We start from the raw sequence: 26,716 nt of genomic DNA, 5'->3' as shown, positions 1-26,716 counted from the left end.
CTGTTGCTTTTCTAATAATTCCTGCTGTTTGATTTTGTTGATTGCTTTTGGAGGATGGAGTGTCACAGCTCATTTGGATCTTTTAAATTCAAGGACCTATGTGCCCTCTAAATTAATTTTTATTTTATGAGTTCATTAGTAAAGATAAACAAGCATATCAAACAAGGACTCCATCCCCTTCTGTCTAAAAGGGGAATATAAAAGTCTAATCTGAAGTGTGAATTTGCTAAGTCATCACTTCATTAACTCATAACTTTTGCACCCATGAGCAAAACTGTTACTTAGCTGATGGTGAGAGGACAAATGCCTTCTCTGTCACTGAGAGGGATAAAAGCCTTGCAATCCCATCTGCTGTTAGATCCACCTTAGAAGTCTTTTGGGGGAGCTGATGTATTTATACCTTTCAGCTTGGAAATTGAATGGAATGGAATGAAATAGAATAGCTCCAATTGGAAGGAACATACAAAGACCATTGAGTCCATCTGTTTGGTCTATATGATTTCTATAAGTTAGTGGATACCAAAGAAACGTCCAACTGTTTTATATGCAAAACAGCAAGCTGCAGGTGATGTTGGCTGCTTAATGACATTGAGCTCTATGCGTTGCTCTCACTTTGACCTAATGGTTCCTAGCGCGCATCAAACCTGAGAAGGAGTCAAAGGAACACCCACGTTGGAGCTGGTGTCTTCACAGAATTAACCTTTTATCCTTATATCTCAATCCTGACCAGTAATAACTCAGAAGCCATTCAGTCACTGAGTAGCCAGAATGATAATTTAATTTTTTTCACAGGATCAGAAGTTGAACTAGAAAAACAGACAAAAGCTGATGCAAGGGGAAGATTTGCAGAGCTTCTTTTGAGTACCTTCCCAAAGCAAATCATGGTTTATTCCTTTTCACACAAGTTTCTTGTAGTTTGTTCTGTGGCATGTTCCTCAGGAAGAGAAAAAGTACCTCTTTGATTTGATACAACTTCCCCACCTATGAATAATATATAAGCAAAATTGTATTTTCTCCTTCAGAAGAATCTTCTGATAATGAAAAAGTCAGTTTTCATTTGTGAAATTAAATAGTTCCACTATGAGAACGGGTTACATTAGACCTAAGGGAGCACATAAGGCACGTGTCTTCTCTTCATCTCCCAGAAATGCTAATTAAAGGTAAGGCTGGAGCTGATTTGTTAAATGTCATCATTATATAATTGCTTATGGGCTGTTCTACCTACAGTTTATGACTGCTTTGTGCATTGGCTCTGGAATAATCTCCTTTTAAGCATTCCCTATGGGTTTGGAACAGCTGCTGGACTTGCAAAGGGATTTTTAGTAGTTGTTGGACTTCATATGTAACAGTTTTGGTGAGCCACCTCTGATAATATATGATGTATCGTGCTATGAAAACTGTACAATAGAAATATTTGAGGTCCAATCATTAGAACAACATCTTTGATTTTAGTAAGAGTTAATGGAAAATTGTATTGTTTTGAATGGTAACATCATGTATTTGTCTTCTAAATATAGTAATTCAGGGATTTTTCACTGAATTAGAGCACACATTTTTAAAAGATCCCTAGTTGCAATAGTACTTGTTGCAACTCACTTCCCACCTCATCTGATTTAGCTGTTCCCCTAGCTAGCATGGTGAAGCTCGTAGCTTTGTTGTCTGAAGAGCTGAGCCTTCCCTGCATTTCTGTGGAATTTGTGCATACGCAGGTAAGGAGAATGAACAGAACGACATAGATTTTGGACTTAGTTGTGAGCTAGGATGTTCTTTGTTGAAATGTTGCCTTCTGATTGGTACATCAGAACTGTTGACCATCAGGAGCTTAGCAGTTTGGAAGTGCAGTATGTTTGCTTGACAATATTTTTGAGCGCTTCTCAACATACATTCAAGAACACATTTGGAGGGCTAATCCTTCTTCCTGTGACGGTCTGACAGCATGGTTATTTTAACTCTTGATTAAACCTTCAATAATGTTGAGTTCAAATAGTTCATTTATGTTGGCTTGTATTTGTTTTACATTATTTCTGTATATTACGCTAGTATCTTCGCTTATGACTTGTATTTCTGAAGTAAGGATTAATTGAAAACATCTCTGAGTAACAAGCTTGCAATTACAATCCCAGGAATTTCCCAGTGGCACACTGACCTACAAATCACCCAACCAACAGATGATACACATACCCACAGCTCCAAAGAGGAGCTGCTCAGTTCTGCTGCAGTACGTCGTTGATACCAGGCTGTGGGGCTGTTGGCTGTCCCAGAAATCATGCATCCTTTGCATTCAGAAAGCAGGCTGAATCCACGTTTTCTACAGCTGCCTCAGGACTGAGCTTATTTTCAGCAAGTAACTGTATTGACTGGACAAGATATAGGACGTGGGGCTTTTTTTTGTTGGTTGGTTTTGTTTGTTTTGTTGTTGTTTTTTAACAGAACTACCTATTTTAAAAGAACTGGTTAGCCTATTTTTGTATTTATTTTTTTAATAGTTTACATTGTTGCCTAAGTACTTCACATGTGGCCTTGCTTCTGAGAAGAAAAGCTGTTTGGGTTGAAAATTCCCAGTGTAGTTAGTGATACTACTGCATATCATTGGCACAGCTCTGGTTTTATTCTGTGTAAGCTTTAGTTACTTGGTGCAGTTATAAATGTTTATTCTAGCCAGAATTTGCTATTCTAGCTCAAAAACATGTTGTTTTCACACAGACCCATTACCTTCTTCGCAGGTTTCCTCCACCATACAGAAACCACTTCAGAAACTCTGTTCTAGACTCTACTTTTCTCTGCAGATCATGTGTTTCCTCTACATTTTCTTCTAAAGACTGGCATGTGCTCTTTTCTATGTCTGATCCCAGATTCACTAGAGTTCATAGAATCATAGAATCATGGACTAGCCTTGGAAGGGACCCATCAGGACCATGGAGTCCAACTCCTGGTTCCAGACAAGACCACTCAAAAATCAGACCCTATGTTTGAGATTATTTTCCAAACTCACCTTGAACTCTGGCACTCAGGGCCATGCCCACAGCCCTGGGCGTTCTGTTCCATGCCCACTGCCTTCTGCTGCAGACCTTGTCCCTAACCCCCAGCTGCCCTCCCCTAACAGCTCCATGCCGTTCCCTCGGCCCTGTCGCTGTTACACAGAGCAGAGCTCAGCGCTGCCCTCTGCTCCCTGTGAGGAGCTGCAGCCGCCATCAGGCCTCCCCTCAGCTCCTCTGCTCTGCGCAAACACAGGGCCCTCAGCCGCTGTTCACATGCCTTGTCCCCTTCTCCATCTTTGAGTTGATATGTGCAGGAACCTCTCCATTACTTTTGAGGCCTCTGGTGCTTGTTTCCCTAATCCACTCTTTCAAGAGGCTCATCTAGTAGGAGGTGTCTCTGCTTATAGAATAAGGGCTGGAACTAGATTATCTTAAAAGTCCTCTCCAACACAAACCATTCTATGATTCTATGCTCTCTTGCTGGAAGAGAAATGTAGAACCCTGTCAGCCCATTCATAGATGCTGTGTATGCTTGAACCAAGTCTCTGAAGCACATCTCTCTTCCAGGACTTCTTAACAAGGTCAATAACTCCTTTAATGCTATAGGGATCCTCAAACGAGAAATTATTGTGCAACATCCTGAGCAGTAGAATTTTTCGTACAGCAGCCCGTGTGAATGATAGTATAAATACAGCTATACAGATTGTCCCGAGCAAGTGGCTCTGTGTGGCTTTGTCCAAACTCCTTTTCACATTTGTGAAAACATCCCAGCCCACAGAGGCTCTCCTTTAAAAGTCGTGATCATGGAGGGAGGGAACACAAATACATTGATTGCAGCTGAGTTTTTGTGCTCATGTTTCTTTCATTTAGAATAAAAGTTTGAGGTGAATCTTGTGAATGGTAGGGGGAAAAAACATGGAAACCAACCAAACCTAGAAGTTTGTGGAAACAGATGCAGAGAAAGATGGCCAAAGCATAGAAGTGTCTTCTTGTCTCAGAACAGCTTTGGGTTCATTTCTCTCTACATTAGAATCACTAAGGTTGGAAAAGAGCTTTAAGATGATCTAGACCAACTGTCCACATACCACCCATGTTGCCCGCTAAACCATGTCCATAAGTACTGCATCTACCCTTTCCTTAAACAGCTTGAGGGTTAGTGACTCTACCACCTCCCTGAGCAGCCTGTTCCAATGCATCACCACTCTTTCTGAGAATATTTCCTAATATGCAACCTGAATCTCCCCTGGCACAACTTAACATTTGCTCTTGCCTTATCACAGTTACATCAGAGAAGAGGCTGGCCCCTCCTCTCCACAAACTCCTTTCAGGTCATTATAGAGAACAATAAGGTTTATTCTGAGCCTACTCTTTTCCAGACTGAACAATCCTAGAAAAATCCTAATTTGTCTACATATTCATTAATTCCTCTTCTGCTTTCTCATTAGAGTGCCTCCGTGCTGACAGCTTGTGAATGCCAATTCTGTTTTCTTTAACATATGCATTGCCACCAAACCACTTATCTCTCTATCATAGAAATTTGCTTAAAATGAATGCATTCCAGCAGTTCAAACTGTTCCTTTAAAAGCTCAATAACTTTTCAGTTTCCTGTGATAAAAAAACAAATAAATTTGTCATGAACCAGAGCAATTACTGACTTTCATTTTGCACTGCAGTCAAAAGCAGTGCAGAAGTTGGCCTGGTTGTATGGTGTTTCAACATGTGTTAGACAAAATATGAAATTCCACTGACAAGGACTTATGAAGAGATATGCTTACGGCAACACATTGTACTCACAAATTAAAAGTCTGAACATATTAGCTCAAAAAAAAAAAAAAAAATCCACAACTAAGGAAACACCAAAAACAAGCAAAAGACCACAGAAGTTTGTTATTTTTGGTTTAGATTATTGGTATTTATAAGATAATAAACATGCTACATGTTGATCAAGTTGGTTTGGAGCACAGACCAGAAGAGACCACTTAGAACAGCAAGTCTATTCCCTCACGATCACCTACAACTCATTTTTTAGGTATTCAGTTCAGACAAGTCCACAGCATAATCACCAGGTTCCATGAGCCTTTGAAAGCTTTCCAACAACTGTAAGATCGGTAGCCAGGAAAAAGCAGAATCATCGTAACTATTGGAGAGGTTAATGGATTCTGGATTCTGCCCAAAAGCTTTTCAAGTCAGCAGTCACCTACAAATGTGAAGCATCACAAGCAAATCTAAAAAGAGAAAAAGAAAACAACAACAGCAACAACAACAATAAACACAATAAGCCAAAATTACCTTTGTAAGAAATGAGAAATACGTGGCTTTATTTTCCAGTTACTAAGCCTTACTTTCAACTGAAGCTTCCTTGCTACAGTGAGAAGTTTTCTGATGTTTTCTTGTGTCCTTTACTTCTGTGAGTTCATTTACTCGTCTGTGTGCTCATCAGCTAAATTCATAGTTCCTCAAATAGTATGCCATACATCACCTGGAATGTCCTGGGGAAATCATTCAGAGATCAGAAGCAGCTCCTCACAGTGACAGAAGGTGAACACAAGGGACAAAGAATCTCATAAAGCAAAAAATGTTCTGTGTTTTCCAAAACTTCTTGCAGTAGTGTACTAAGGTATAAAACTAGTATATTCATGTTGTCTTAAGCAGCTACCTTAACAAAAAAATGCCTGGTAAAGGGAAACTTAAATTACACAGAATACTTAAGTATGTATAGTTTAACTAGGACTGCAGCTCTGAAGTCAGAATTTATTCATAGCTATTAATCAGAAAAAAGACAGTGCAGCAAAGTAGTTCCACTGGGATCAAAGGCAATATTCTCTATAACACAGCTTATTACTGGTGTAAATAGAAGTGAAATTTCAGGTAATTTTCTACATTGACATAGAACAAAGCATGCTCTCTGCTGAATTGATGATGGCCTTGTTTTACCTCTTGCCACACAACTCTGTCTGTGTTAAACTATTTATTGATCTGTCTACGTACGTAATGCCTTATAATTCCTGTCTAAAAATACATTCCATGTACTTTTTTTCTGTAATGATTGCATTTACTTCTTCAAATTGGTTTTAAAATAAAGCAGGTATGTCCTCTGGAATGTAGGATGTGGAATTACCACTTTTGTTTGCTAAGAATGGTGCTACTATGTGAGCGAGTTTCAAGTTCTATCAAAAATGAGGAACTTATTTATAACAAAACTTATGCTGAGTCATGTTTGTCTCCTAAAAGTAGATCTACGTTTTCTGTTGCATTCTCATAGAGATTTCAAGTGGAGATTATTTAAACCAAAGTTGGGGACATTTTCTGCTTATTTACCTCAATTTTGCTCCATTTCACTTCCAAAGCTATTACTGATCAATGTAATTTTCACAAAGAAAGATTTTTTCATCAATCTTTGTACCCTGAAATAGCAAAGGAAGACCTCTTTAAAAGGCAGTTTGTGGCATTTATTATCACTGCTGCTTAATACCTAACTATAGGCAAATAGGACTGAAAAAGAGACAATCTAATTCCTTTGAAATGGCATGCGTGGGAAAAGAGTGCTGTATTTAATTTTTCTTTTTTTGCTTTTGAAAAAGACCTGATTTTTCTCTTTCTTCATCGGAATGTAGATACATTGTTTTTGCACATGTAGTGCAAGGATAGTATCAAGATCTTCATGCCATGTTTGTGTGAGAAGACCATGGACAGCTAGAAAATGAACAAAACTGTGAAATAAGAAAGCAGACATGTCAAAGCTGTGACTTCTTTGCTACAGGCAAATCTCAAGCTCTAACCACATCTCATATAACTAGCTGGAGTCTGTATAAAGACAGCAGCCACTTAGTAACTCTAATTCCTCATGTGATACTGCTGAGGATGGTACTGCTTGGAAATTTATTTACATGCTCAGAGTGGTCACTTTCCCAAACAAAGAACTGGGAAGATATCACTGTCATTTCCAACCTCTAAACACTGCCAGAGATTTCCGTTCTCACAACATTCTGAAGTGTGTTATATGTGCTTTGTGCCTGTAATCCATCTGAGTTGTATTAGTTTGGTCATTTTTAAGATAGAGATGCATACTGAGGATCTAGGAATTGAGGGGAAAGAATATCTGACTAGTTACATCTTTGTTAGCATTGTTTTACGTGAATATCTCTGAGTCAAAAGTCTTGAAAAACATTTTTGGAAAAAAATCATTATTGCTGTTAAAATTTTACATAATTGTTAAGAAACAAGAAACCCCCTTGAGAACCCATCCTTTGGTTTTTTTGTTTGTTTGTTTTGTTTGTTTGTTTTATGTATACTCTAAAGTAAAACACTAATAAAAACACAATCTTTTTGAAACTACTTTGATAAGATACTAAGACTACAAATCTTAGTATCCTTTCAATATTAGTATTCAAAAGTTAGTGACATTATGGCAAAATCAACTTGACCGGTTCAGCTTTAATTTGCCTTCTATATATATATGTGTGTTACAGAGTTGTAAAATCATTAAGGTAGGAAAAGACCACCAAATTATCTAGTCCAACGCCAGCCCACCCCCATCATGCCCACTGACCACATTCCTCAGTGCCATATCCACACGGTTCTTCAACATCTCTAGGGATGTTGACTCTCCCACCTCCCTGGGCAGCCTGTGCCCATTATCACTGCTATCATCACCAGCCCTTCCTGCTACACAATCTTTGCTGCACAAGTCTCATTGCAACATAAAAATACCGTAAAAGCATTAGGATATTTATATTCCAAAGATGTTCAAGATGTGAAGATAATTTTATTGTCCTTTCTTCACACTTGTGAGATGAAGTCACAAAGAGATTAATTTAGAGAACACCCATTCCTGTTGTGTATTTGATAAAAGATACCCAAGAGCTCGTGTTTTAGAGAGTTCAGCATTTGTGGGCACTATGGGCTCAGCCTGTTCTCCATGACCATGGTTGCAGCTGATGCTACTCAGCATTTCTGCAAATCTGTACTGGGGTCTCATGTCAGACATCCAGAAAATGAGGAACACACAGTAAGTGACCACCTGTGAAAGTTTGTTCAGAGGGACTTGCCTAGCATCATTTGGGAACTCTGTGGTGAAGACAGGGTCAGAACCCACTTCTCCAGAGTAGCCTTCAACTGCTTTAACTTTGAGAGCATCCTCTCTTCCTTATTCGCTAGATTAATTTGTAACTTCTGCAACAGATGCAGCAGGGTTTCTGCACATGACAGTCTCATTTACCAGTCACCATTAGAGCAGAATTAATTCCATGCACAGAAAAAGCGGAGTCCTTCAGGGGGAAATGTTCACACAACCAGGGAAGAGAGCAGGGAGGTTATGTTTTCGATTTTCACTTTTTCTATCCCTGGAATGCTTCTGCTGAGTCCTGCTTAAATTTTGAGAGTTTGGAAATTGGAAAAGGGCATTGATGCTTCCCTTCTATTCCTTAACCTTAACCTCCTTTTCTTGTCTTTTACAGATCAGTCTTCTATTACCCCTGTCTTTGCCTTATGGTCTTCTTGCCCTGCTCAAACGAAGACTTCTCACCCTCAGTTGTACTGTCTTCATGTAGTCCCCCAAAAAATAAGCCCAAAATCTCCTCTTTAAATTTTCCTTAGGTGCATACAGTCCACTGCTTAGAAAGAAGCTGAGAAGGAGCAAAGCACATCTCCTCTGTCTTCATGTGCTGACGAGTAAACATTTACTGAGTATGAGTGAAGGGAAGAGTTCCAGGGGCTTGCAGCTTTATCTAAATTCAGCTTGCAGTTTTGTCTAAATTTGTGGAAAAGAAGACAGGTGTGTCCTCAGCATAAAACACGCTTGTGAGATTTTCTGTTTCTGCAATTGAACAGTCCTCAAAAGGATGTCATTAAGGACAAAGCAGTTCTGCTTGCCTTGGATTGTAGCCGAAAGTGTTCGACATGAGGTGCACAGTGGCATGCAAACATAACATTAAGCTAATTATTTCTGTTGTGATTTCAATTTTTTGTCTTTTTCAACATTTATTCGAAATCAAATTGAAAACAGGCAAGAATTAGAAGTCATGACCTGCGCTGTAGCTTCCTGGCATGGGTTGGAGTAAAACTTAATCTCTCAGGCTGTGCATATGTAATACATAATCTTTATGTTGTGCTTAATTTAATTGAGTAGGCTCTACATTCCTTGAATCTAAAAGTTTTTCAAGACTCCAGCATGCAGGTAATATTAAGAGCTTGACTTGAAATGACGAAAGTTAGGTAGACACAGGTCAAAAATACTGTTTGATCTGAAGAGTGATGTGGCACTCAATGTTTCTCATTTCCCTTGCTGTATCATGTTAAAAATATACTTTGCAAGCTTCTCCCTCTAGAATCTTATTTACGTTTATTACTGCAAGGTGTGTGCATCTTTTTGGGGAGGTAATAAAATGCAAAAGGCACTGTATTTCTATGCAGTGGTATCTCTTACTGTCTGGTAATCAGGGTCTCAACTTGTTTGGATATATTAAGTACGTGCTTAGTATTAAGTTAAAATGTGCTTCCTATTAGGCATGAATTTAAGGCCACATCTGAATGTTTTCTAGAACCGTGTCTATAGCTCTATAGATTTCTGAAATCAGCTTAAAGGAAGCCACTTTAAACTAAACCTATCTTTATTTTAGGTTCTTGTACGTGAGTGAATTAAGTTAGCGAGCCTGCCAACAGCTTAAAAGCAATATCACAGAAGGCAACCAGAAGCCCTATTCATAAAGCCATGATTCCATTTCTCAATCTGCTTCATGCTTTTCTATGTTTCTTTTGTACTTACCTTTATCAAATGCATCCTCACTCCTGAGTGAGCTGGGCTAGCTGAGATCATGTTGTAGGTGTGGGCTAGAGGAATTGCATAGAAGACACAGCAGCTACATGAGGCTGAGGTGTGGTATGCCTGCCAAGACTCTTTGTTGAATTTAGTGATAATTAAACAGTTATTCAGCCTTTTATTATAGGTCTCTTCTAAGGAAACTGGATTTTAAAATGTCTATTTGATTCTGTGGGCTTCTACAGCGATTGAAAAAAGAATAGCAATGTGGACAACAAGCTGTTCCTAAATTTTATTTTAACTGATCTCTTCCCCTTATATTTCTCTTATCTAGCCATTTTCATGATGGAATGTAGAAAAAACAAATGAACTAACAAAAAAAACAACTCTTCTTAGACAAGTAACTTGTCAGATTTTGCGATTTATTTTACCCCAAAAGAAATTGAAAAGAATGTGGCCAAGAGGAAACCATGACAAAAATACAGTTTAATTTGAAATCTATAACCATAAATCACAGTTTCATAAAACTCCAGTCCAGAGAAAGATTCCGGGATGAGAAGCAACATTACCAGCATGCCTCCCACCCTACCATTAAGGTACAGGATTTCTGTAATACCAGAATCTAAAAATCCCCAAAGCCTAAGTGCTTCTTCAATGCTTCCTTGGTAATATAGGAAGCACTTGTTTGCTACCGATAGCACTTTATGCCCACATAACTGTTAGTATCATCAAAGCTTAAAACCCCATTTGGACTGGCTTTTATTTTAAGTCATCTTCGGAGCATAGTAGCAGGAGGAATTCTATTTTTAAAGAATTTCCTTTACCACCCTGCAGTTCCTTAAAATGTATTTCTCTTATCTAGAACTAAGGCTGAAATCTGACCTCATTCTATTCCTTCAGTAAAGACCGAATGTACTGGCCTTTTTTCATTGTTAAAATTATAATGCTCATAATGGTCTTAAATAGTTCTTGGATTTAAACTACTTTGATTCAGGGCTTTTGATGCATTTTCATGTCTGTAACTGAGCTCTATCAATAGGTTACCTCTCATAAGTATTTACTTCTATCTTCCCCCCAACCATACAGCTTTTCATTAGTGATAAGATGAGAGGGAATGGACTCAAGTTGCACCAGGGCAGGTTCGGACTGTATATTAGAAACAACAAATTCTCCAAAAGAGTGGTCAGGAACTGGATTGGGCTGCCCAGGGAGCTGGTTGAGCCACCGTCCTGGGAGGCGTTCAAGAAATGTCTGGATGTGATACTAAGGGATGTGGTATAATGGGGAAATATTGGTGGTGGGTGGACAGTTGGACTGGATGATATTGGAGGTCTTTTCCAACCTCGGTGGTTTTACAGTTCAGTGATCCTATGATTCCTTCCTTTTAGATGATCTTTTATCAAGTACTCTGTTTTTTCCTTCTCAGCCCTGTGTAGGAAACAGATGTTCATCTCCCTGTCAGAACTTAAATCTGTCCCTGAAAATGGACAGTTTGTCAGAAGCTTTAGCTGCTAGGCCTTTGGTGGTTACACGCTTGCACAGATCCAAAATTTTGTGGCACCCGTCATGGAGCATGGTGCTAATACGTATGAGAAAGATATCAAAATGTTTATTTCTTTTTTATTATTCTGCTGTGGACTTTCTAAGGTCTTATTCTCCTTACTGGTTCATTTTTTCTTTAAGTCTCTATCCTTCTTTGATTATAAATACTGTTTTGAGATAGCTAACATTGTTGTATCCAAAAATTTGGTGCTGGTCCTTCAATATCAACGTGCTTTGAGGCACGCATAACGGCTATAGTGATTATCCTGGTATTTCCAAATGAGAATAAGAACTTCATGGAACCAAATACATCAGCCACAAGGAAGATTATGTGCAGCAGATTGCTAGAAACTAGGTCCCGTTGGTTTTCCCCTTACGCTCATCTGTAGGCATCCAGTAAGAGAAACAGTCAGAGACAGGACACCAGTCAGGTGGACTTTTGGTCTGACACAGGGCAGATTTTTCTCTCTTCTTAAGCCTTGCTCATACTAGCTGCCTCCTCCATCTCACAGTTTGTGGAACACATTTTGCATTTCCTACATACTCTGATTTTTGAACTAGAAAATGAAACCCACCAATTCCAAATTCTTGCAGTGCAACCAGAAACAATTTTACTACGTGCTATTATGCGTTTTCATAGAAGGCATATGTATCTTCTGAGAATTTTTTCTGTTCTGAAATCATCACCAACTCAGATCTGTCTCCAGGCTCTACCTGGAAGCATTTATCATTGTGAAATAATTGTGTATTGTACCCCAGCTGAATTTAAAAGTGCTGTTTTGAAGTTGTCTGTCTCTGTAAGCATTTAAGTTCATCAGCACCTCTTTACTTGCTTTCTGAAGTCTGTAGATGATTAGATATCTGAACATAACACAAAAATGCTGTAAAGGTCCATATATAAGACATCTTGTGGCTAAAGAAATTTGTTGATACTTCTACATTTAATAGCCTTAAGTAGATTTTGCTCCAATTGTAGAAGTTAGAGTTTTGGAAACAGTCCTTTTGATGGCTTGCAGAGACACAAACTTAGCTGTCTCAGCTTGAAGGTGAAGAAGTGCTGTAGCTTAGATTTATCATGTAAGTCTCCTCAACAGTGGAGAATGTGAGTTTGGACTCCTGAGGCTGAGGAAGGAACTGAATTCACATCACCACAGCCCATGGCATTTCTTCAATCATTTAACATACCACTGCTGTACCCCCTACAAGGATTTTAGAAGAAAGGAAGGGGGTAGGATTTCAGACATGTTTTCTCTAATGTTTCTTACTATCTAGATGAAGTGCTTTTATTTCCTGTGTGGTACTGTGCCTGATGATTCTAGCTGGAGTTACGAAAGTGTTTCCAAAAGCTTCAGAGAGAACTTAGGGAGAATAATGTACTTCCTGCATTCTGGAGTCTAGGCGCCTAGACATACATAACATCTGCTTTTATTAATGTAGCAGTAGCTTCAAGGTCAAGTTTTTAAGTTGCAATATGGATGATGCTACAGCAGCTTTTTGCACTCCGGTTTTTTCAGGTTTTCAAAAATAGACACAAATATATTCTTCCATTCTTTGGAGTCCAAAAGTCTCTTTTGCCTAGAAAATCTCACCTTAATTATTTGGGGAGAATGGAGTTAAAATAGGGTATTGAATTAATCCCAAATGATCTAAATACCCCTTGAATCTGAAGGCATGATTCTTCCACAAATAGATAAAAAATGTTGTTTTATTTTGGTTTCCCCAGTTCACCATTAAGAATTATTAAAGTTAAGGTTATTAAAAGACTGTGTTATTCTTTCTATATGCTTTTTCATTCTTACCCTTTATCAAGTTCATCTCTTGATGACAGTCTATTATCCGTAGCTATTTTTGAAAAATTTTCTGATATTTTTAATCTTGAATTGAATGTTTAATTTCTTTGATGGTTTTCCCCAGCAGGATTATTGGCTTGTAGGTGTTCTACCTATTCCAGCAATACTCATAGCTGTAGATTAATCAATGTCATTTTTTCATATACCACTTCAGAATCTTCTTTAACTACTTTTTTTTTTCATTGCATTTGTTATTAGTTCCTTGTGCTTCTGTTGTGGTTTTTGGTCTTCTGTCTTCATGGGACTTCCCAGCAGAAACTCACTTCCTTAGGTTGTGCAGAGCCAAAGAAGAAACTTCCTGAGAAGGCCTGCTGACACGGCCAACTGGACCAATATCTTGGGTCTAGTTGTTAACTAAAGGGTTTAGACGTGGGTTTTCCACAGAAGAGCTGATCTGTCCACTTATGCAGCCTCCACAATAAACTTCTCTTCTAAGGCCCTAAAAGAGGTAATTAAATTTTCAGATGTAACCTCTGCAATGATTTCTCCAAATGCCTGGGTTGTTTTTCTTTCCCTTGTAATTATTCAATCTATCTAAACCAACTATGTTACACATGTGAAATTTTCCAAGTAAATATGTCTTTTAAGACTGAATGGTGAATTCCCAAATCAGAATTAAGATTTAAACACACCATTGGTTCAATTTCTGTCATTTACATTAAGATAATGATAGTTATTTCTAAGGTAGTCTGAAAGTAGAATATCTTCTTAAGAAATAGAAATACATCTTTTCTTTAGCCCTATAAAGCCCAAAAAAGTATTAACTCAGAAAGGATTAAAGCAATATTTCAAGAAACTGTCAAGCAAATTATTATAAATCAATATTAAGAACGTGATTTGGAATCTCAATGTAATAGGCGAAGGTTTCATATTCAAAGGTAGGGAAATTAGTCTGTTTGAGATGATCTATCATTTCAGGTTTAAAATTCAATTTTTAAAATGTTTTCTATATCTTCTTTCTTAAGAAGAGAAAATACTGCATACGTAAGTCATAATTGGGAGAGAATGATTGGACAAAAGTTTTTTTTGTTTTTTTTGGTTTTTGTTTTTAAAGAGGATTAAAATACAAAAATGCCACTATGTCAGTCTATCCAAATGTGATGTTTTACAAGGTAGCTGAAGAAGCAGTTCAAATCAGGAAATCAGGAAGAATGTGAAGCATCAGTGCTGGCACAGCGAGTTCCACCTTACTGAACTGAAAATTAGATCAGTGTCAGCTTCAAGCCAGAGTCTCTGTTAATACAAATCATCAGTGATCCTTTGGCTTTGGTTGCTCTGTACCAATTTCCACCAGCTAAGGAATTCATACTATAGATCTGACAATAGCAGTAAAACAGTATGTTTTTTGCATTGCATAGATTTTCACTGCCATTTGTTGCACAATTTGTAAAACAAATATATTCTCATTTTCTGGTATTTGAATAGATCATTTTGTTTGTCAAAATGCATAGACCAAAATCCCCTAGCACAAATGTAGCCTTCAGATATAGTTTCATTATCTCATTTTCTTGTGTGACATAATGCCATAATTGTGTTTTCCATTTTAATGTTAGCATTCAGGTTTTTTTCTGTCTGTAATTCTACACTAATTATCTGATCAAAATCACAGTAAGCAGTGTTTACTTAGGCCAGTAGTTAGCATGCTTATTTTTATTTTTTGATAGCTTAGTATTCAATGTTGTTGGATTTTGTTAGTTTTGTTGTGTTTTTAAGGGGGAGTTTCATTGTATTTTGGGACTCGGAACTTTAAGCACTTTCTGAAGCCACTAACTTGAAATTATATTCCATACCAATTCACTGTGAAATACTTGTGCCCGGATTATCACTGCAAAAGAAGAGATCCCTCTGTCGATTCCTGTTTCTTCTCTGTAAAGAAAAAAGCTGTATCCTTGCTAAAAGAAACTTTCCAACTTCTTTCAGACCTTGAATGAAGCAGACCAGAACAAGCGTACTGTCAGGATTTGAAAATTTGCTGGTCAACATGGTTAGGTTAAGGATGAGAGTGCAGGCACGTTCCCTCTAACAGGGAGACAGCATCTGCAGTTTTTTAGTACTGTGAACTGACAGCCATGGGAATTCATGACGAAGATCATTGCTCATTCAAAGAGCTGCACGGCCAGAATAGGATTTGCAAAGAGATCTGCCAAAGGCCAGAACAATTATGCAAGGATGGGAGCTCTCTGTAGCTGCCACATTTTATAACTAACTTCTGAAGATTGCTGAACTGGTAGTTCATCTATTACATGGGGGGCAAGTGACTCCTAATTACAGAATCATTTCTAAAAACAAAGGGTCTTCTTCTATTGCAAGTAGTCTGTCTGTTTTACCTGGGCAGTTACAAACTATCTGACATTCAAAAACATCTGAGAAAGCTGTAAATCCCTAGTAAGAAAAATTATAATTTCAAGTTTTGTGCTTCTATAGGGGGGTTTTGACTGTTTTTTATTCTACTTTTAAACAATGCCTCATGCAAGAGTCTTCATTCTTTCTACAGCCCACCAACAAGTGCTGTAATGCATTATTTAGTTCTTCTTTTTATTCAGAAAGGTGAAAATGCTTGTCCTATTCCAATATTATGAACTGACTTTTAGTTCCAAGCAAGAATGACAGAATGTTCTGAAACTTCAACAATCACTCTGCCATTGGAAGTTTATTTTTAAAACACGGACAAAGGAAAAAAGCTTGATGCTGTGATTTCTTACTGATATTGAAGTTTTGCTGTCAGGCACATCAATTGTACGAGACAACATTTCAATAGTAAGTTATCTTTTTTAGGCTTTTATCTGAATTCTATCGTCCCATCCAGTGCAAAAATCAAAACAGGCTTTCTTTTGCGACAGCATTTTTTGGTAGAGGCCAACACATCGCCTATCTTGACTATACAGAAGGAGTTTGATTTACCCTATGAGACAATGACTGCTCATGTTTACGTGTGATATGGTGTTCTATGTACGGAACTTTCCCATTTCTTCTGAAAAGAAACCTTTTGATGACCTTCCTTACACTGTAGCCTCTTACTTAAATGAAACATTTTGATTGAGCAATGCAATGGCTTTAATTTCTCAACTTTGATCATATTTGCGTTGGCCCCACCCAGTAGCCTTGTAGCCACAATGAGCGTGAAATTCCCAACTTCAGATAGAGATGTGCGGGTAGGTAAGTCAGACTGCCTATTAATACCTCAATTGTCAGGATGATACCCACAAGAGATCTGGAAGCTCATTCATAATTTTAAATCTGATACAGTTATATTGCAGAAAAGAGCCATACCAAGACATCAATGTTTCTCCACATTACAGAATAAACTTAGCAGTTTATGCAGAGGGAATTAATTGTGTAATAGAATTTTGCACTGAAATCCAGTGCTGAGTCACTGAATTGACAGTGCTGTTATTGATTCATTTTTCCTTATAAACCCATGTCATAGCAGAAAAGTACTATGAAGTGGAACTTGTATTTTGAAAAAAACACATACATGCATTAATATACTCCATTAAAAAGAAATTTTGAAAGCTTGTGGTGTAAATTTTGAAAAGGCAACTTGCATCTGAAACAAGAAAATGATAGTTGATATTAACATTGACTTCAAGTTACTTCCACTCAGTGTTCATAGACAAATGCAGGCTATGGCTCTTAAGACAATTCTTGTCTCAGAGAATATAAATAAATGTTGTAAGAGGTAATTACTATTTTACAGAAATGTCACAGTATATGTTAACAGTACTTTGTGAAGCGTGCCTCTGAAAAATTTGGTTGCACAGTTATGGCACAGGATTATGTCAGTGGCAAGAAGTTTTCTACTGAAAAACATAGAGAGTCCTCATCCCAGAGGACACAATATCATGAGTTGAGCTGCTCAGGAAGGGTGCATCAAATCAGCAACTACAGCTTGATGGGATCTTTACTAAATGCCTTAGAGCTGGGCCTGGGCAATAAACCTGAGCTGTGAAGCAGACTTTTGATATTTCCCAAAACTCATATTTTGGAGTCAGGTTTTGTCTTCTTCTTACACTGAGGTAAACAGGAGGTTCATCTGAAACCAGAAGGTCCACTGCAGTCTGTTTGGGATGGATTAGGGGTGCAGGATTTTGCCCTATAACTTACCAATGGCAGATCTGTTAGGATGTCTCACAGCCAAAAGGAATCTCTTCCAATTCCTAAAATCTTCATAGTTTTGTTAAGTAGTTATAACGTTTAGTTTTGCTTTATTTGTTTAAATCACCCTTCTTTTCTGCTTAATGAAGGCCATGCTAGTACTGTACTACACCTTTACTCTTAGAAAAATTCCCTTCCCAAAACACTTCCCCAAAACCAGCTATTTAATGCAGCCCCTTTGCCAGCCCATTGCTATGGGAACTCAGTCTTTCATTTATTTATGAAAACAGAGATTCTTGTGTTGTGTGTAGAGCTGAAATTCTAGGTAAGTGTTAAGATTTATTTATTTTTTAAAATTTATTTTTGCTGTAACTTTTTCTTTTTCTTTTTTTAAACTGAATTCAGTTTTGTAATTGGTATGACCTTACAACAGTATGTTGCTGATAGTGATAATTTTCAGTACCCTTTCAGGCTTTGAAAAGCATCAACTGCAGACATTCTGTCAAGGTTACCACTTGTCACTTTGAAGTTTGAGTTAGACAAATGCATTTTAAAGAAAGTGAAACAATTAAAATTATGATAACTAGGGTCTTTACCCATGAGATTCACGTCTTTAATTTCTACAGCTGCAAGAATCTGGCAACCATTGCAAGTAAAGAATTAATGTGGTCTGTTCTGGCTTTATAGTGAAATTAGTTTGTTGAAATAATTGCTGTGCTGAAATTAAAGAGAGAAATCCCATTGGCTCTGGCAAGGTCAATTGACTGAACCACCAGGATTTCATTACACATACTGAGATCTTTCTGACATGCATAGTCATCAAGATCTTAAAAAGCTTTTTATGAATGTTGACAGTATTTAATGGTGTACTTTAAGATATGTATATTCTGACTGAGGCATAATTATCAGGTTAGAACATCCATTGTGAGTCTTGGCTGAAAACACTTCTCTCTTACACTTAAGCATCTTTCCTATTCCTTGCATTTTAAAACATCATACAGACCAATTTTGTTGTCTGCTGAAATCACTACCAAAATGTCCATTTTTTTTTCAATAGGCTATAATCAAAGCTTTAAAGAGTAAAATAAAAAATATTTTTCTTTATTGTTAATTTTTACCATTTTGAAATATAAATGGAAATGAGAACAGGATTAAAAAAAGCTGTAAGTTATAAGAAACTTCAATTATTACAATCTGTAACAAATGTCAAGAGGTAATAAGGAATAGTTTCTGAGTAATGTTGTATGTAAAAGAATACTCTATATCAAGATACCTGAAAAATGCCTATTTTCTCTGTTTATTAAATAATGACATTTGTTTCTGGAACTCAAACCTACTCTGGAAGTTTTTGTATATTCATATACAGTCAGATGCTAATTTAATTTACATGATGGAAAAAAAACAAGCTTTTTTTTACTATAACTGAAGAATAAAAGGACTTAAATGTTATCTTTTAATTCTAGTCACTATTTTCATTTGAGAAAGTTGTAGTTGAGCTAAGACTGAATGTCAGCAGTAACTTCTTTTCACATCAAGTAGTCTCTCAAAATATGTTTATGATGATATCGATGGTAATCTAAATGCTACAGTAGTAATGAAATTGGAAACACCAGTAATGAAAGATAGTATGAATTGTAAAAAAAAAATTTTACATGTATTTAACTGCATTAAAACAAATTACCACTTTCTAATCCTAAATCCTAAGTAGTTTCACTTTGTTTCATCACTAGAAATAATATGCATTTCATTTCATTTGTTTATGCTGAGATATTGTTTATTTTGAAATATACAAATTCACTGTGTTTTTTGTTTTTTTTTTTTAAACAGGATTCAAGTTTTGATATCTAAATAATGGTAAGTCTACAATGCCTTTATTCTTTCATTACCTAGAACTTCAAATATGCTACAGAAAACTCCCAGGCCAACAGATTTTGGGAGGACTTTTCTTAGCTTTAGTTGAAGTTCCAGCATTCTAAAATGTTCTAAAATGACAATAAATTTTGCTGAAAATCTATTTCAAAATTGCTTTGTTTCCTAGAGTAGTATAATATAACATTGTCTCTGCATAAGCAATTCCAGATTTGCAAGTAATATTTTTTGCCGTGTCGATGATACTGAATGATAATATTGGCTTCATAAATCATGGTAAACAAGTGATATATACCTCTGCACTAAATGCTATAACTCACTGCAATAATGGTAACACCCTTTAAGTAAACTTCTGCTGCAAATGAAGGAAATGAACCTTGAAACATTCGCCAGAGTGAGTAATGTTACCCGTGAGAGTTTTCCCACTGACCTCAAAGAGGCTTCTCATGGGAGTGAGAACTTTCTCATAATAGTAGAGATTCTGGTAATACTTAATTTTCTGCAAAATACGTTCCAGGAGGATGGTATGATACCTGAACATTCTATGTAATCGCTGTATTTATTCGGGATCTTCCTACTGATGATATTGAAGAACACCTGGTCTTTTCTGACTTTTGACAGAAATATGTTCTTGCAGAGTTTTTCTGATCAAGACATACTGGGTCAGGCTTTTGAAGATGCACTAGAAGTACTGCAGCAGCACTCCGACAGAGAAATGCAGTACTCACAAGGTAAAGGGGGGACATTGCTTTATTTTTACTTACAGCTTTATATTCTTACATAAAAGAATATCTTAATATATATGGCTGGGACAGTAACTTCTAGAGGTGGATTAATGGACAGCTGAGGAGTACAATGCCTGTGGCATTGAGTTTGGAACTAGATGATTGTTGAGGTTCCTTCCAACCCAGGCCGTTCTATGATGAAAATGGAGAAGGGTTGGAGGGTTTTTGTACCTTCATTCACTTCATTTGTGCTTCTATACTCTCACTTGTGTTGTACTAATGACTTGCTGAAGAATCACCTGGCATTCCCTTTTCCTGTTCAAAAAATGTAAAATAATCTTCTGTAATTATCCCATTCCCTACATTTGATAATCAGTTTGGCCCTCCATTTTTCTAATAAAAAAACTATCTCACAATACTATAAAATAACTGACATCTTATCTGAAAGAACATTGCTTTAAGTCATGGAGGTTAGCAAAACCAGCCTAGAGGCAGGTACCATTATAGGTACCTGTATGCAGGTTATGTTGGATAACCCACTGGCATGAAACTTCCTGGCTATAGGGAGTTTATTACCCAGATGGCAACAATAGGATAATTACATTTTGACAGTTGAGTAGCATCTTAGGTTGTTTGCTGCAGTTGGTTTTGTTTTTTTTGTCTGTTTTTCTCTCCTTCCCTCTTTTTTTTATACAGTTTTTTGCTCCAAATTCTCAGGTTACAAAAATTGCCTGACTGTGATCAACCATCATCCCCACCTCCGAGCAAGTCCCAGCTATTCTGCAGTACCCTCTACAGAGGACCCAGGATATAGCTGGAGAACTGTGATAGTAAGTGAGCTAATTACTACGGATGTAAACTGAAAATCGGCTGACTGTGATTTCTAGTAGAAATAATTATGCTACCTCTATCATAAACTCGGTCTGGTCAGGTATAATTCAGGTGAAATCACATTGGGGCATATCTGCAAAATGTATTTATTAGTCTTTCTTCAGGAATCAGTTTAGCTATTTGGTGCTATTCTGTGGTTCATTATGTAAAACGACAACTAACAAACAAACTTTAGCCTGCAGAGCCCATCTTCATTCTGGAAGTGTGGCCTGCAGGAGTGGTGGGAAATAGGTGGTGCAGAGGAGATAATTTCAGGTAAATGAATTTCACAAAAGCCCATTTTCAGCCAGCAGATTAGTGATAATCTAACATAGCAGTGACAAAGTCTCCCCTGAGAAACAGTCCAGGTGGCCCTTGTCTTTTATTGACTCTGAAAAAAATGTCCAGAATTCCTCTTCTGCTTCCAGCAGAATGGTTAAAGATGCAGAGTGAGGAAATCACTCTGATTTTCCTCTTAACTTCTTCTCTGGTGGGCCATCATTCCCATTCAACATGCTGGCATAACTTTTTACTGATAGACTACACTGCACGCCTTTGTGGCTGTGAAAGAATCTTCTGGGGGCCAGGGGATGAAAAGTTGCATTTTTAAGGCTTCAGGTGATTAATCTTTAAGTTGCTAACTCTTTGTTGTCTTAATTCTTGAAGAACAGTGCAGCAGATTTTTATGCAGATGATTCTGTCTACCATACACTGCAGAATACTCCAGAAAGCCAAGTGATGCATGCTGCTGCTGTCCAGCCTAAAGCAGGGAAAGGTGTGTGGAAAGAATATCTCTTGATAAGTGCATTGTGTTACTTTAAAATTCCCTTGATGAATCATGCATTCTATGTTCTAGTTTGTTTGTTTGTGTGTTTATTTTTGTTGTTTTGTTTTGTTGGCTTTTTTTTTTTTTACTTTTGATAGGAAAAAATACATTAATATTTAACAACGACTAGAATACAACTGCAAATTTTCAGTTCCTGTCTGCAAAACCTTATACTTTAAGATAAATCTCCTCACTTCTTGTTCTCTGCTCTTGCTTATTACATGGAAAAATGAACAAGGGGTGCGTTTTCACCTCAAATCATCTCAGTTGAAGTCTAATGCAAAGAAGTTCAGCAATATATTTAATCACTTTAATAACTCATTTATTTCATGTGATCCAGCAAGTAACAGCTTTCTTGAAGGTTTTCCCCAGATGTTAATATGTTTGAATTGGATTTTATACCTTTCTCTGTTTAATATTCAATTTTTTTTCTTAGCTTTTGTGACAAGAAAAGGAGCACAATTTGATAGCTATTTTTATGCTCTTTTTGACTGACTCTACTTGAATGGACATCTCTCTTGTAGAGTACAGGTCAGGTGCCAGTGATCATCACTGTACTTCAGTTGTTGCATTCATTCTGTTTTTCAGATGGGACTCAGCATCCTTTCTATGACTCTACTGGATGAGATTTCCACAGCTTCGTACCTTCTTTTGACTGTGGGGTCCTTTTGAGCAGCTTCCTAGTTTTCTTGCTTTTTGAAATCCCCTTCTCTTAACTTTAACCACATGCTGTCAGATTTTGGTATCATCCCTTCCCACTGATGGTGGGTACTGTGGTTTCCGTTGCTTAGTAGCCCAGCTACTACAAGTTCCTCGGGACGATGAGAAGAATAATCTCTTCTTTTAAGTTCAGGACTCCTAAATCTTGACATTCATTGCCACAAACACAAACATGCCAATCTAGAAATGTTGCTCTTCTAAGTTTTACCCAGTGTTGGTATCCAGGGAATTTTATATGTTACTAGCTGAAGTCACTGCTGTTACTGCTCTGTTAAGCTTTATTTCCTATTTCATGTTTCTTTTACATTATTATCAATCTATTTACTTTGTACCTATAAAATTTTAGTCCTCTTGAGCCCCTACTGATGCATGAGAGGCTATCTGTAGAACAGTAAGTAGTGTGGCCCTTCAGGAATAGATCTGTAGATGAAACAACCAGCACTTCTGGAAAGCATCTTTGAATCTGATTGCTTCTGAAACAAGTCCAGTTCATTCATTTCTAGACCATTCCTTGTTATGAACTAAAGCATGGTAGGTGGAAACAATCAAGAGAGAAATTCAAAAGACACATTCAGAGAGAATTAAGCTGCTTTAGGCCAATTCAGTGCAGAAACTTAATGCAGATGCTCTGAAACATTTTCTGGAGGAGCTCCTTCTCTCCAGTGACCACATGAGAACCTACATAAACTAGCCTGCTGGCTTGGACTGATGCTGTGCAACAGTTTGAGGACAGGTAGTGACCACTGCAGATTTATGCATTGCGAAGATCCATGCACTAATCCCAGCTCAAATTGGTGCACCCACATGGTATAGGGCTTCATGGATAATAGCTGGGGCACAGAAATCTATTTTCAGTCACACATATGAACCCTTATGTACTCTCAAACCAAGACATCATCTGGAGAAAGAAGTACGTGTTTGTGTGTCCAGAAATAAAAGCTTGGACAGAAATGACAGCTGAAGTAAGAGGAAAGACAGTATGAACTCTGAGATGCTGGTATGTACATCACATAGTTGTTTTCCTTCAGACTCTGTCTGCAGCAGCTAGAGGCTCTGATGAACAGAAGAAACATCCAGATGTCCCCCTTATTTTATTCATTCTAATTAGGTTCATAGGATTATAGGATAACTCAGGTTGGAGGGGATCTAAGGATGTCACCCACTATGATTCAGGCCTGCTGGGGCCAGACAGTCTTCCTCATCTGTTTGCTTTTAAGCTACTCATTTTGGCAATATTATATGTATGTATAGTAAAAAATGTACTCCCAGCTACAGGCCAATTTTTATTTAGATCCTGAAACTTTACAGTTTTTTGGAAAGTACCTCTGTTTTCAGGATCTTCTTCTTCCTAGTCTGGCCACTTCTCTCCTATTTCCTTATCACCAGAAGCAGAGTTACTGTCATCCCTAACAGATGTCTTGGCTCGACCTCACTGTTCCTTAGCAACTGTCACTTTTCCCCAGCCTTTAGTTTAAAATAGCCATGCAAGACAAGACTATGAAATTTAGATGCAGCTGCTTGTTTCCACTTTCGTTGAAGTGGAAGCTGTCCTTCTGCATGTACTCTCCTTTCTGCAAAATGTTCCTCTTTGTCTCGTAATCTTCAATTCTTCCTCCTTATGGCAGCTTCTTGGTCACCCTTGGCTCAGTGAAAGGAACTAGGAGTGCTTCAAAGAGAGGGACCCACAAGACTTAAATGAAACTAAATAAGCCTTACTAGTAAACTTAAGTTTGAGAGCTGGACCTGTGGGAAGAAGAATTTTCTTAACTGACAAATATTTCTTCCTTTATTCTGCACTGGAAGGCAAGTTGAAATTTCTGCATGCTTTTAGAAATATGCAGTGTGCAAGAAGGTAAAGCTCCTTATTGACTAGGTGAAAATTACAATGCAAAACTAGCTTGCTTTTCCTTCTTGCTCACTCCTTCTTATATCAGAGCCTACCTTGCTTCCTCAAAAAAGTCCTGAAACAAACCTGTCAAAATGGGTTCATCTCAAAATCTTTGAGTTCTAATTAATAGGAGAAAGTATTTATTAAAAAGCATCCAGATTGGACCTTCAGAACTTCCTGCCAGCACTGCCTGAGGACATGATTTCCTGCAAAATGTTTGTTTGGAAACTTTTTGACAGGTTACTAGGCTTACCTATGTATGCTTTTTCCTTTAAGATCTTTTCCAGGAATAAGACAACTGCTTTCCTTTTAAAACAGGCACGAGTTCTGTTCTGACCTTTTGTACTTTGTTTCTTAATAGGTAGAAAAAAACTTCGTCTGTTTGAGTACCTCCACGAGTCTCTGTATGATCCAGCCATGGCAAACTGCATCCAATGGGTGGATAAGCCCAATGGTGTCTTCCAGTTTGTCTCCAAAAACAAGGAGAAACTTGCAGAGCTGTGGGGAGAAAGAAAGGGAAACCGCAAGATCATGACATATCAGAAAATGGCCAGAGCACTGAGGAATTATGGAAGAACAGGTGAAATTATTAAAATTCGAAGGAAGCTGACATACCAGTTCAGTGCTGTTGTTTTACAAAGACTTGCTCCGTCCTACTTCTTGGGGAAAGAAACTGTTTATCATCCATACATTCAGCCTAATCAAGAATATCAATGTGCAGATGACTGGACCAATTACAACAATTACATGTATAACAATGGTTATGCATTACAGCATGCTAACAGCTAGACATCACATAAACAGCTCATAATATTTTCCAGCACAGGAACTTTTCTCTATACATAGCTTTTCCTATATTATATCATGCAAATACATGAAGAGGGCTTAAAAAATGATCTTAACTTACTTTGTTCCTTTTGAAGTTACCAACAAATAGTTACTGAATATCGAAGAAAAGCAGCAGCTGTAGGGCAGATTCTGTTCTCTGTGGCATTAATCAAAGGAAGTACATCAAATTCAAGCTGGTATATCCAAGATAGGGATCAAACTTGTCTGCAGTCTGGAGCAAAGATCCTATCCTGATAATGCTCATTCATTTCATCGGAAGTTCTGTGCATATCCCCAACTTTCCAATCAGAATGCAGATACTGTTGTACCATAGCTCACAATTGGATGCATGTGAATTAGAAAGGGAAGAGGTTTGGCAGCTGTGCTAAGCTACTGTCTGCTTTTTCATCAATGCTTTTTATTAAGAGATGATTTCTGAGTGAATCCCTGGCTGAACTACAGAGTCCACATGAAGGTGCACCTGTTGGCCAAGTTATTAATCCTTAATCACTTATATTAACATATTTTAGCACAGATCTTGACACATGGTATTAGGATCACCAGGTGTGCATTTCACTGTTGGCAGGGGATTATTTGAGAAAGAGACCATACCACAACGGAGTTAGCAAAGGATTATGCTTTTTATGAAGATATTTACAGTTCTCCCCCACTAATATGAGAAGTCATACTTTTGTCCACCATACTTTTGCTCTATACTCAGCTGATGAACCCAGCTTCGTTATTTACAACCACCTTTGGAGTTAGAACTTTATATATAAAAATGCAAAGTTGCTTCTCCAGCTTTTTTTCTGCATAGAATCACAAGGTTGGAAACGACCTACAAGATCATCTAGTCCAAAGGTACTCTTGTTGAGAGACTCAGTAATTTTATCTTCTCTTCATGGAGAAGAAGAGAAAATTTAGATAAAAAAAAGCAAGTACTATCCCCTTACACCAGGATGATACCATTAAGTACACTCTGACACTTCTATTCATTTGTCAGCTTGGTTGTTTGCTAGAATACTTCCATTTGACTGCGTTCAATTTTATAGTCTGCATTTTGCTTCAAGTGACTGCAGGTTCAGGTAGAAATAAAAAGAATATTGATTTCTGTGAAGAGGTATACATGGTGGCTTGATATGTTTCATGAAATTCACTGACTTTAATAGTTACCACTTGCTCTAACTCCTGCTTACATCCACAGGGAAATCATTTTATGTAATAGACACAATGCAACATACTCCACTCCAGAAAAATTCAAGATTTTGTGTTAATACTTTAGTTAAGATGAAAGATGTGTACCCTTAGAAATACAAGGTATATTAAACAACAAAATAAGCAGATCATAACTGTGTTGTTGTTAATACTTTTAGTATAGTTTTCCATATGTAAAGTTGTCTATAATATACGAGATACCTCTAGTTGTATGTAACTGAGTCTGGATTCTGCTGTAGCACTGAATGTAGTGGGATTTTTACAAAGGACTGAGATCTTTAATTCAGGATGCTCTCACTATGTGAGCACCTACCTAAATACAACATTTTGAATATCATAATGTACATAACTTTGATGAGAAACTGCATGTTAATTTACTAAACATCTGTCACCAATTGCACTCTGACTTTATGTTATTTACAAGGCTGGTAACATACACTGCAATAAGAATCTACCTTGTGTAAAATGCTTACTTGTCAGTGTGTTTAGGTTCACTTTTCTGAGCCTCATCTACTTGTTAAGGAAATAAATACTTTTTTTTTTTTTTATTCCA

The 26,716-nt window shown here is 37.4% G+C and overlaps 1 protein-coding gene across 6 annotated transcripts; it reads left to right on the top strand.

Annotated features, from left to right (window-relative positions):
* The first annotated feature begins 1,011 nt into the window (after window positions 1-1,011).
* Window positions 1,012-26,716, top strand: SPIC (Spi-C transcription factor). Of its 6 annotated transcripts, none has more exons than XM_048960731.1 (6): window positions 1,012-1,160; window positions 19,050-19,076; window positions 19,729-19,822; window positions 20,534-20,646; window positions 21,353-21,461; window positions 24,482-26,716. In XM_048960731.1, the coding sequence occupies exons 2-6, from the start codon at window positions 19,074-19,076 to the stop codon at window positions 24,907-24,909; spliced, it is 747 nt and encodes a 248-aa protein (XP_048816688.1). In that variant the 5' UTR covers window positions 1,012-1,160; window positions 19,050-19,073; the 3' UTR covers window positions 24,910-26,716. The 6 variants fall into 6 exon arrangements, with proteins under 6 accessions (XP_048816688.1, XP_048816662.1, XP_048816694.1 ...); XM_048960705.1 differs by having other exon boundaries at window positions 19,713-19,822; XM_048960737.1 differs by lacking the exon at window positions 1,012-1,160 and adding an exon at window positions 13,401-13,575.

This window comes from Lagopus muta, chromosome 1, assembly GCF_023343835.1.
Source record: "Lagopus muta isolate bLagMut1 chromosome 1, bLagMut1 primary, whole genome shotgun sequence".
Lineage (NCBI taxonomy): Eukaryota > Metazoa > Chordata > Aves > Galliformes > Phasianidae > Lagopus > Lagopus muta.
Note: the sequence above shows the minus strand (reverse complement) of the source record. Positions and strands in the feature narration are given on the sequence as shown.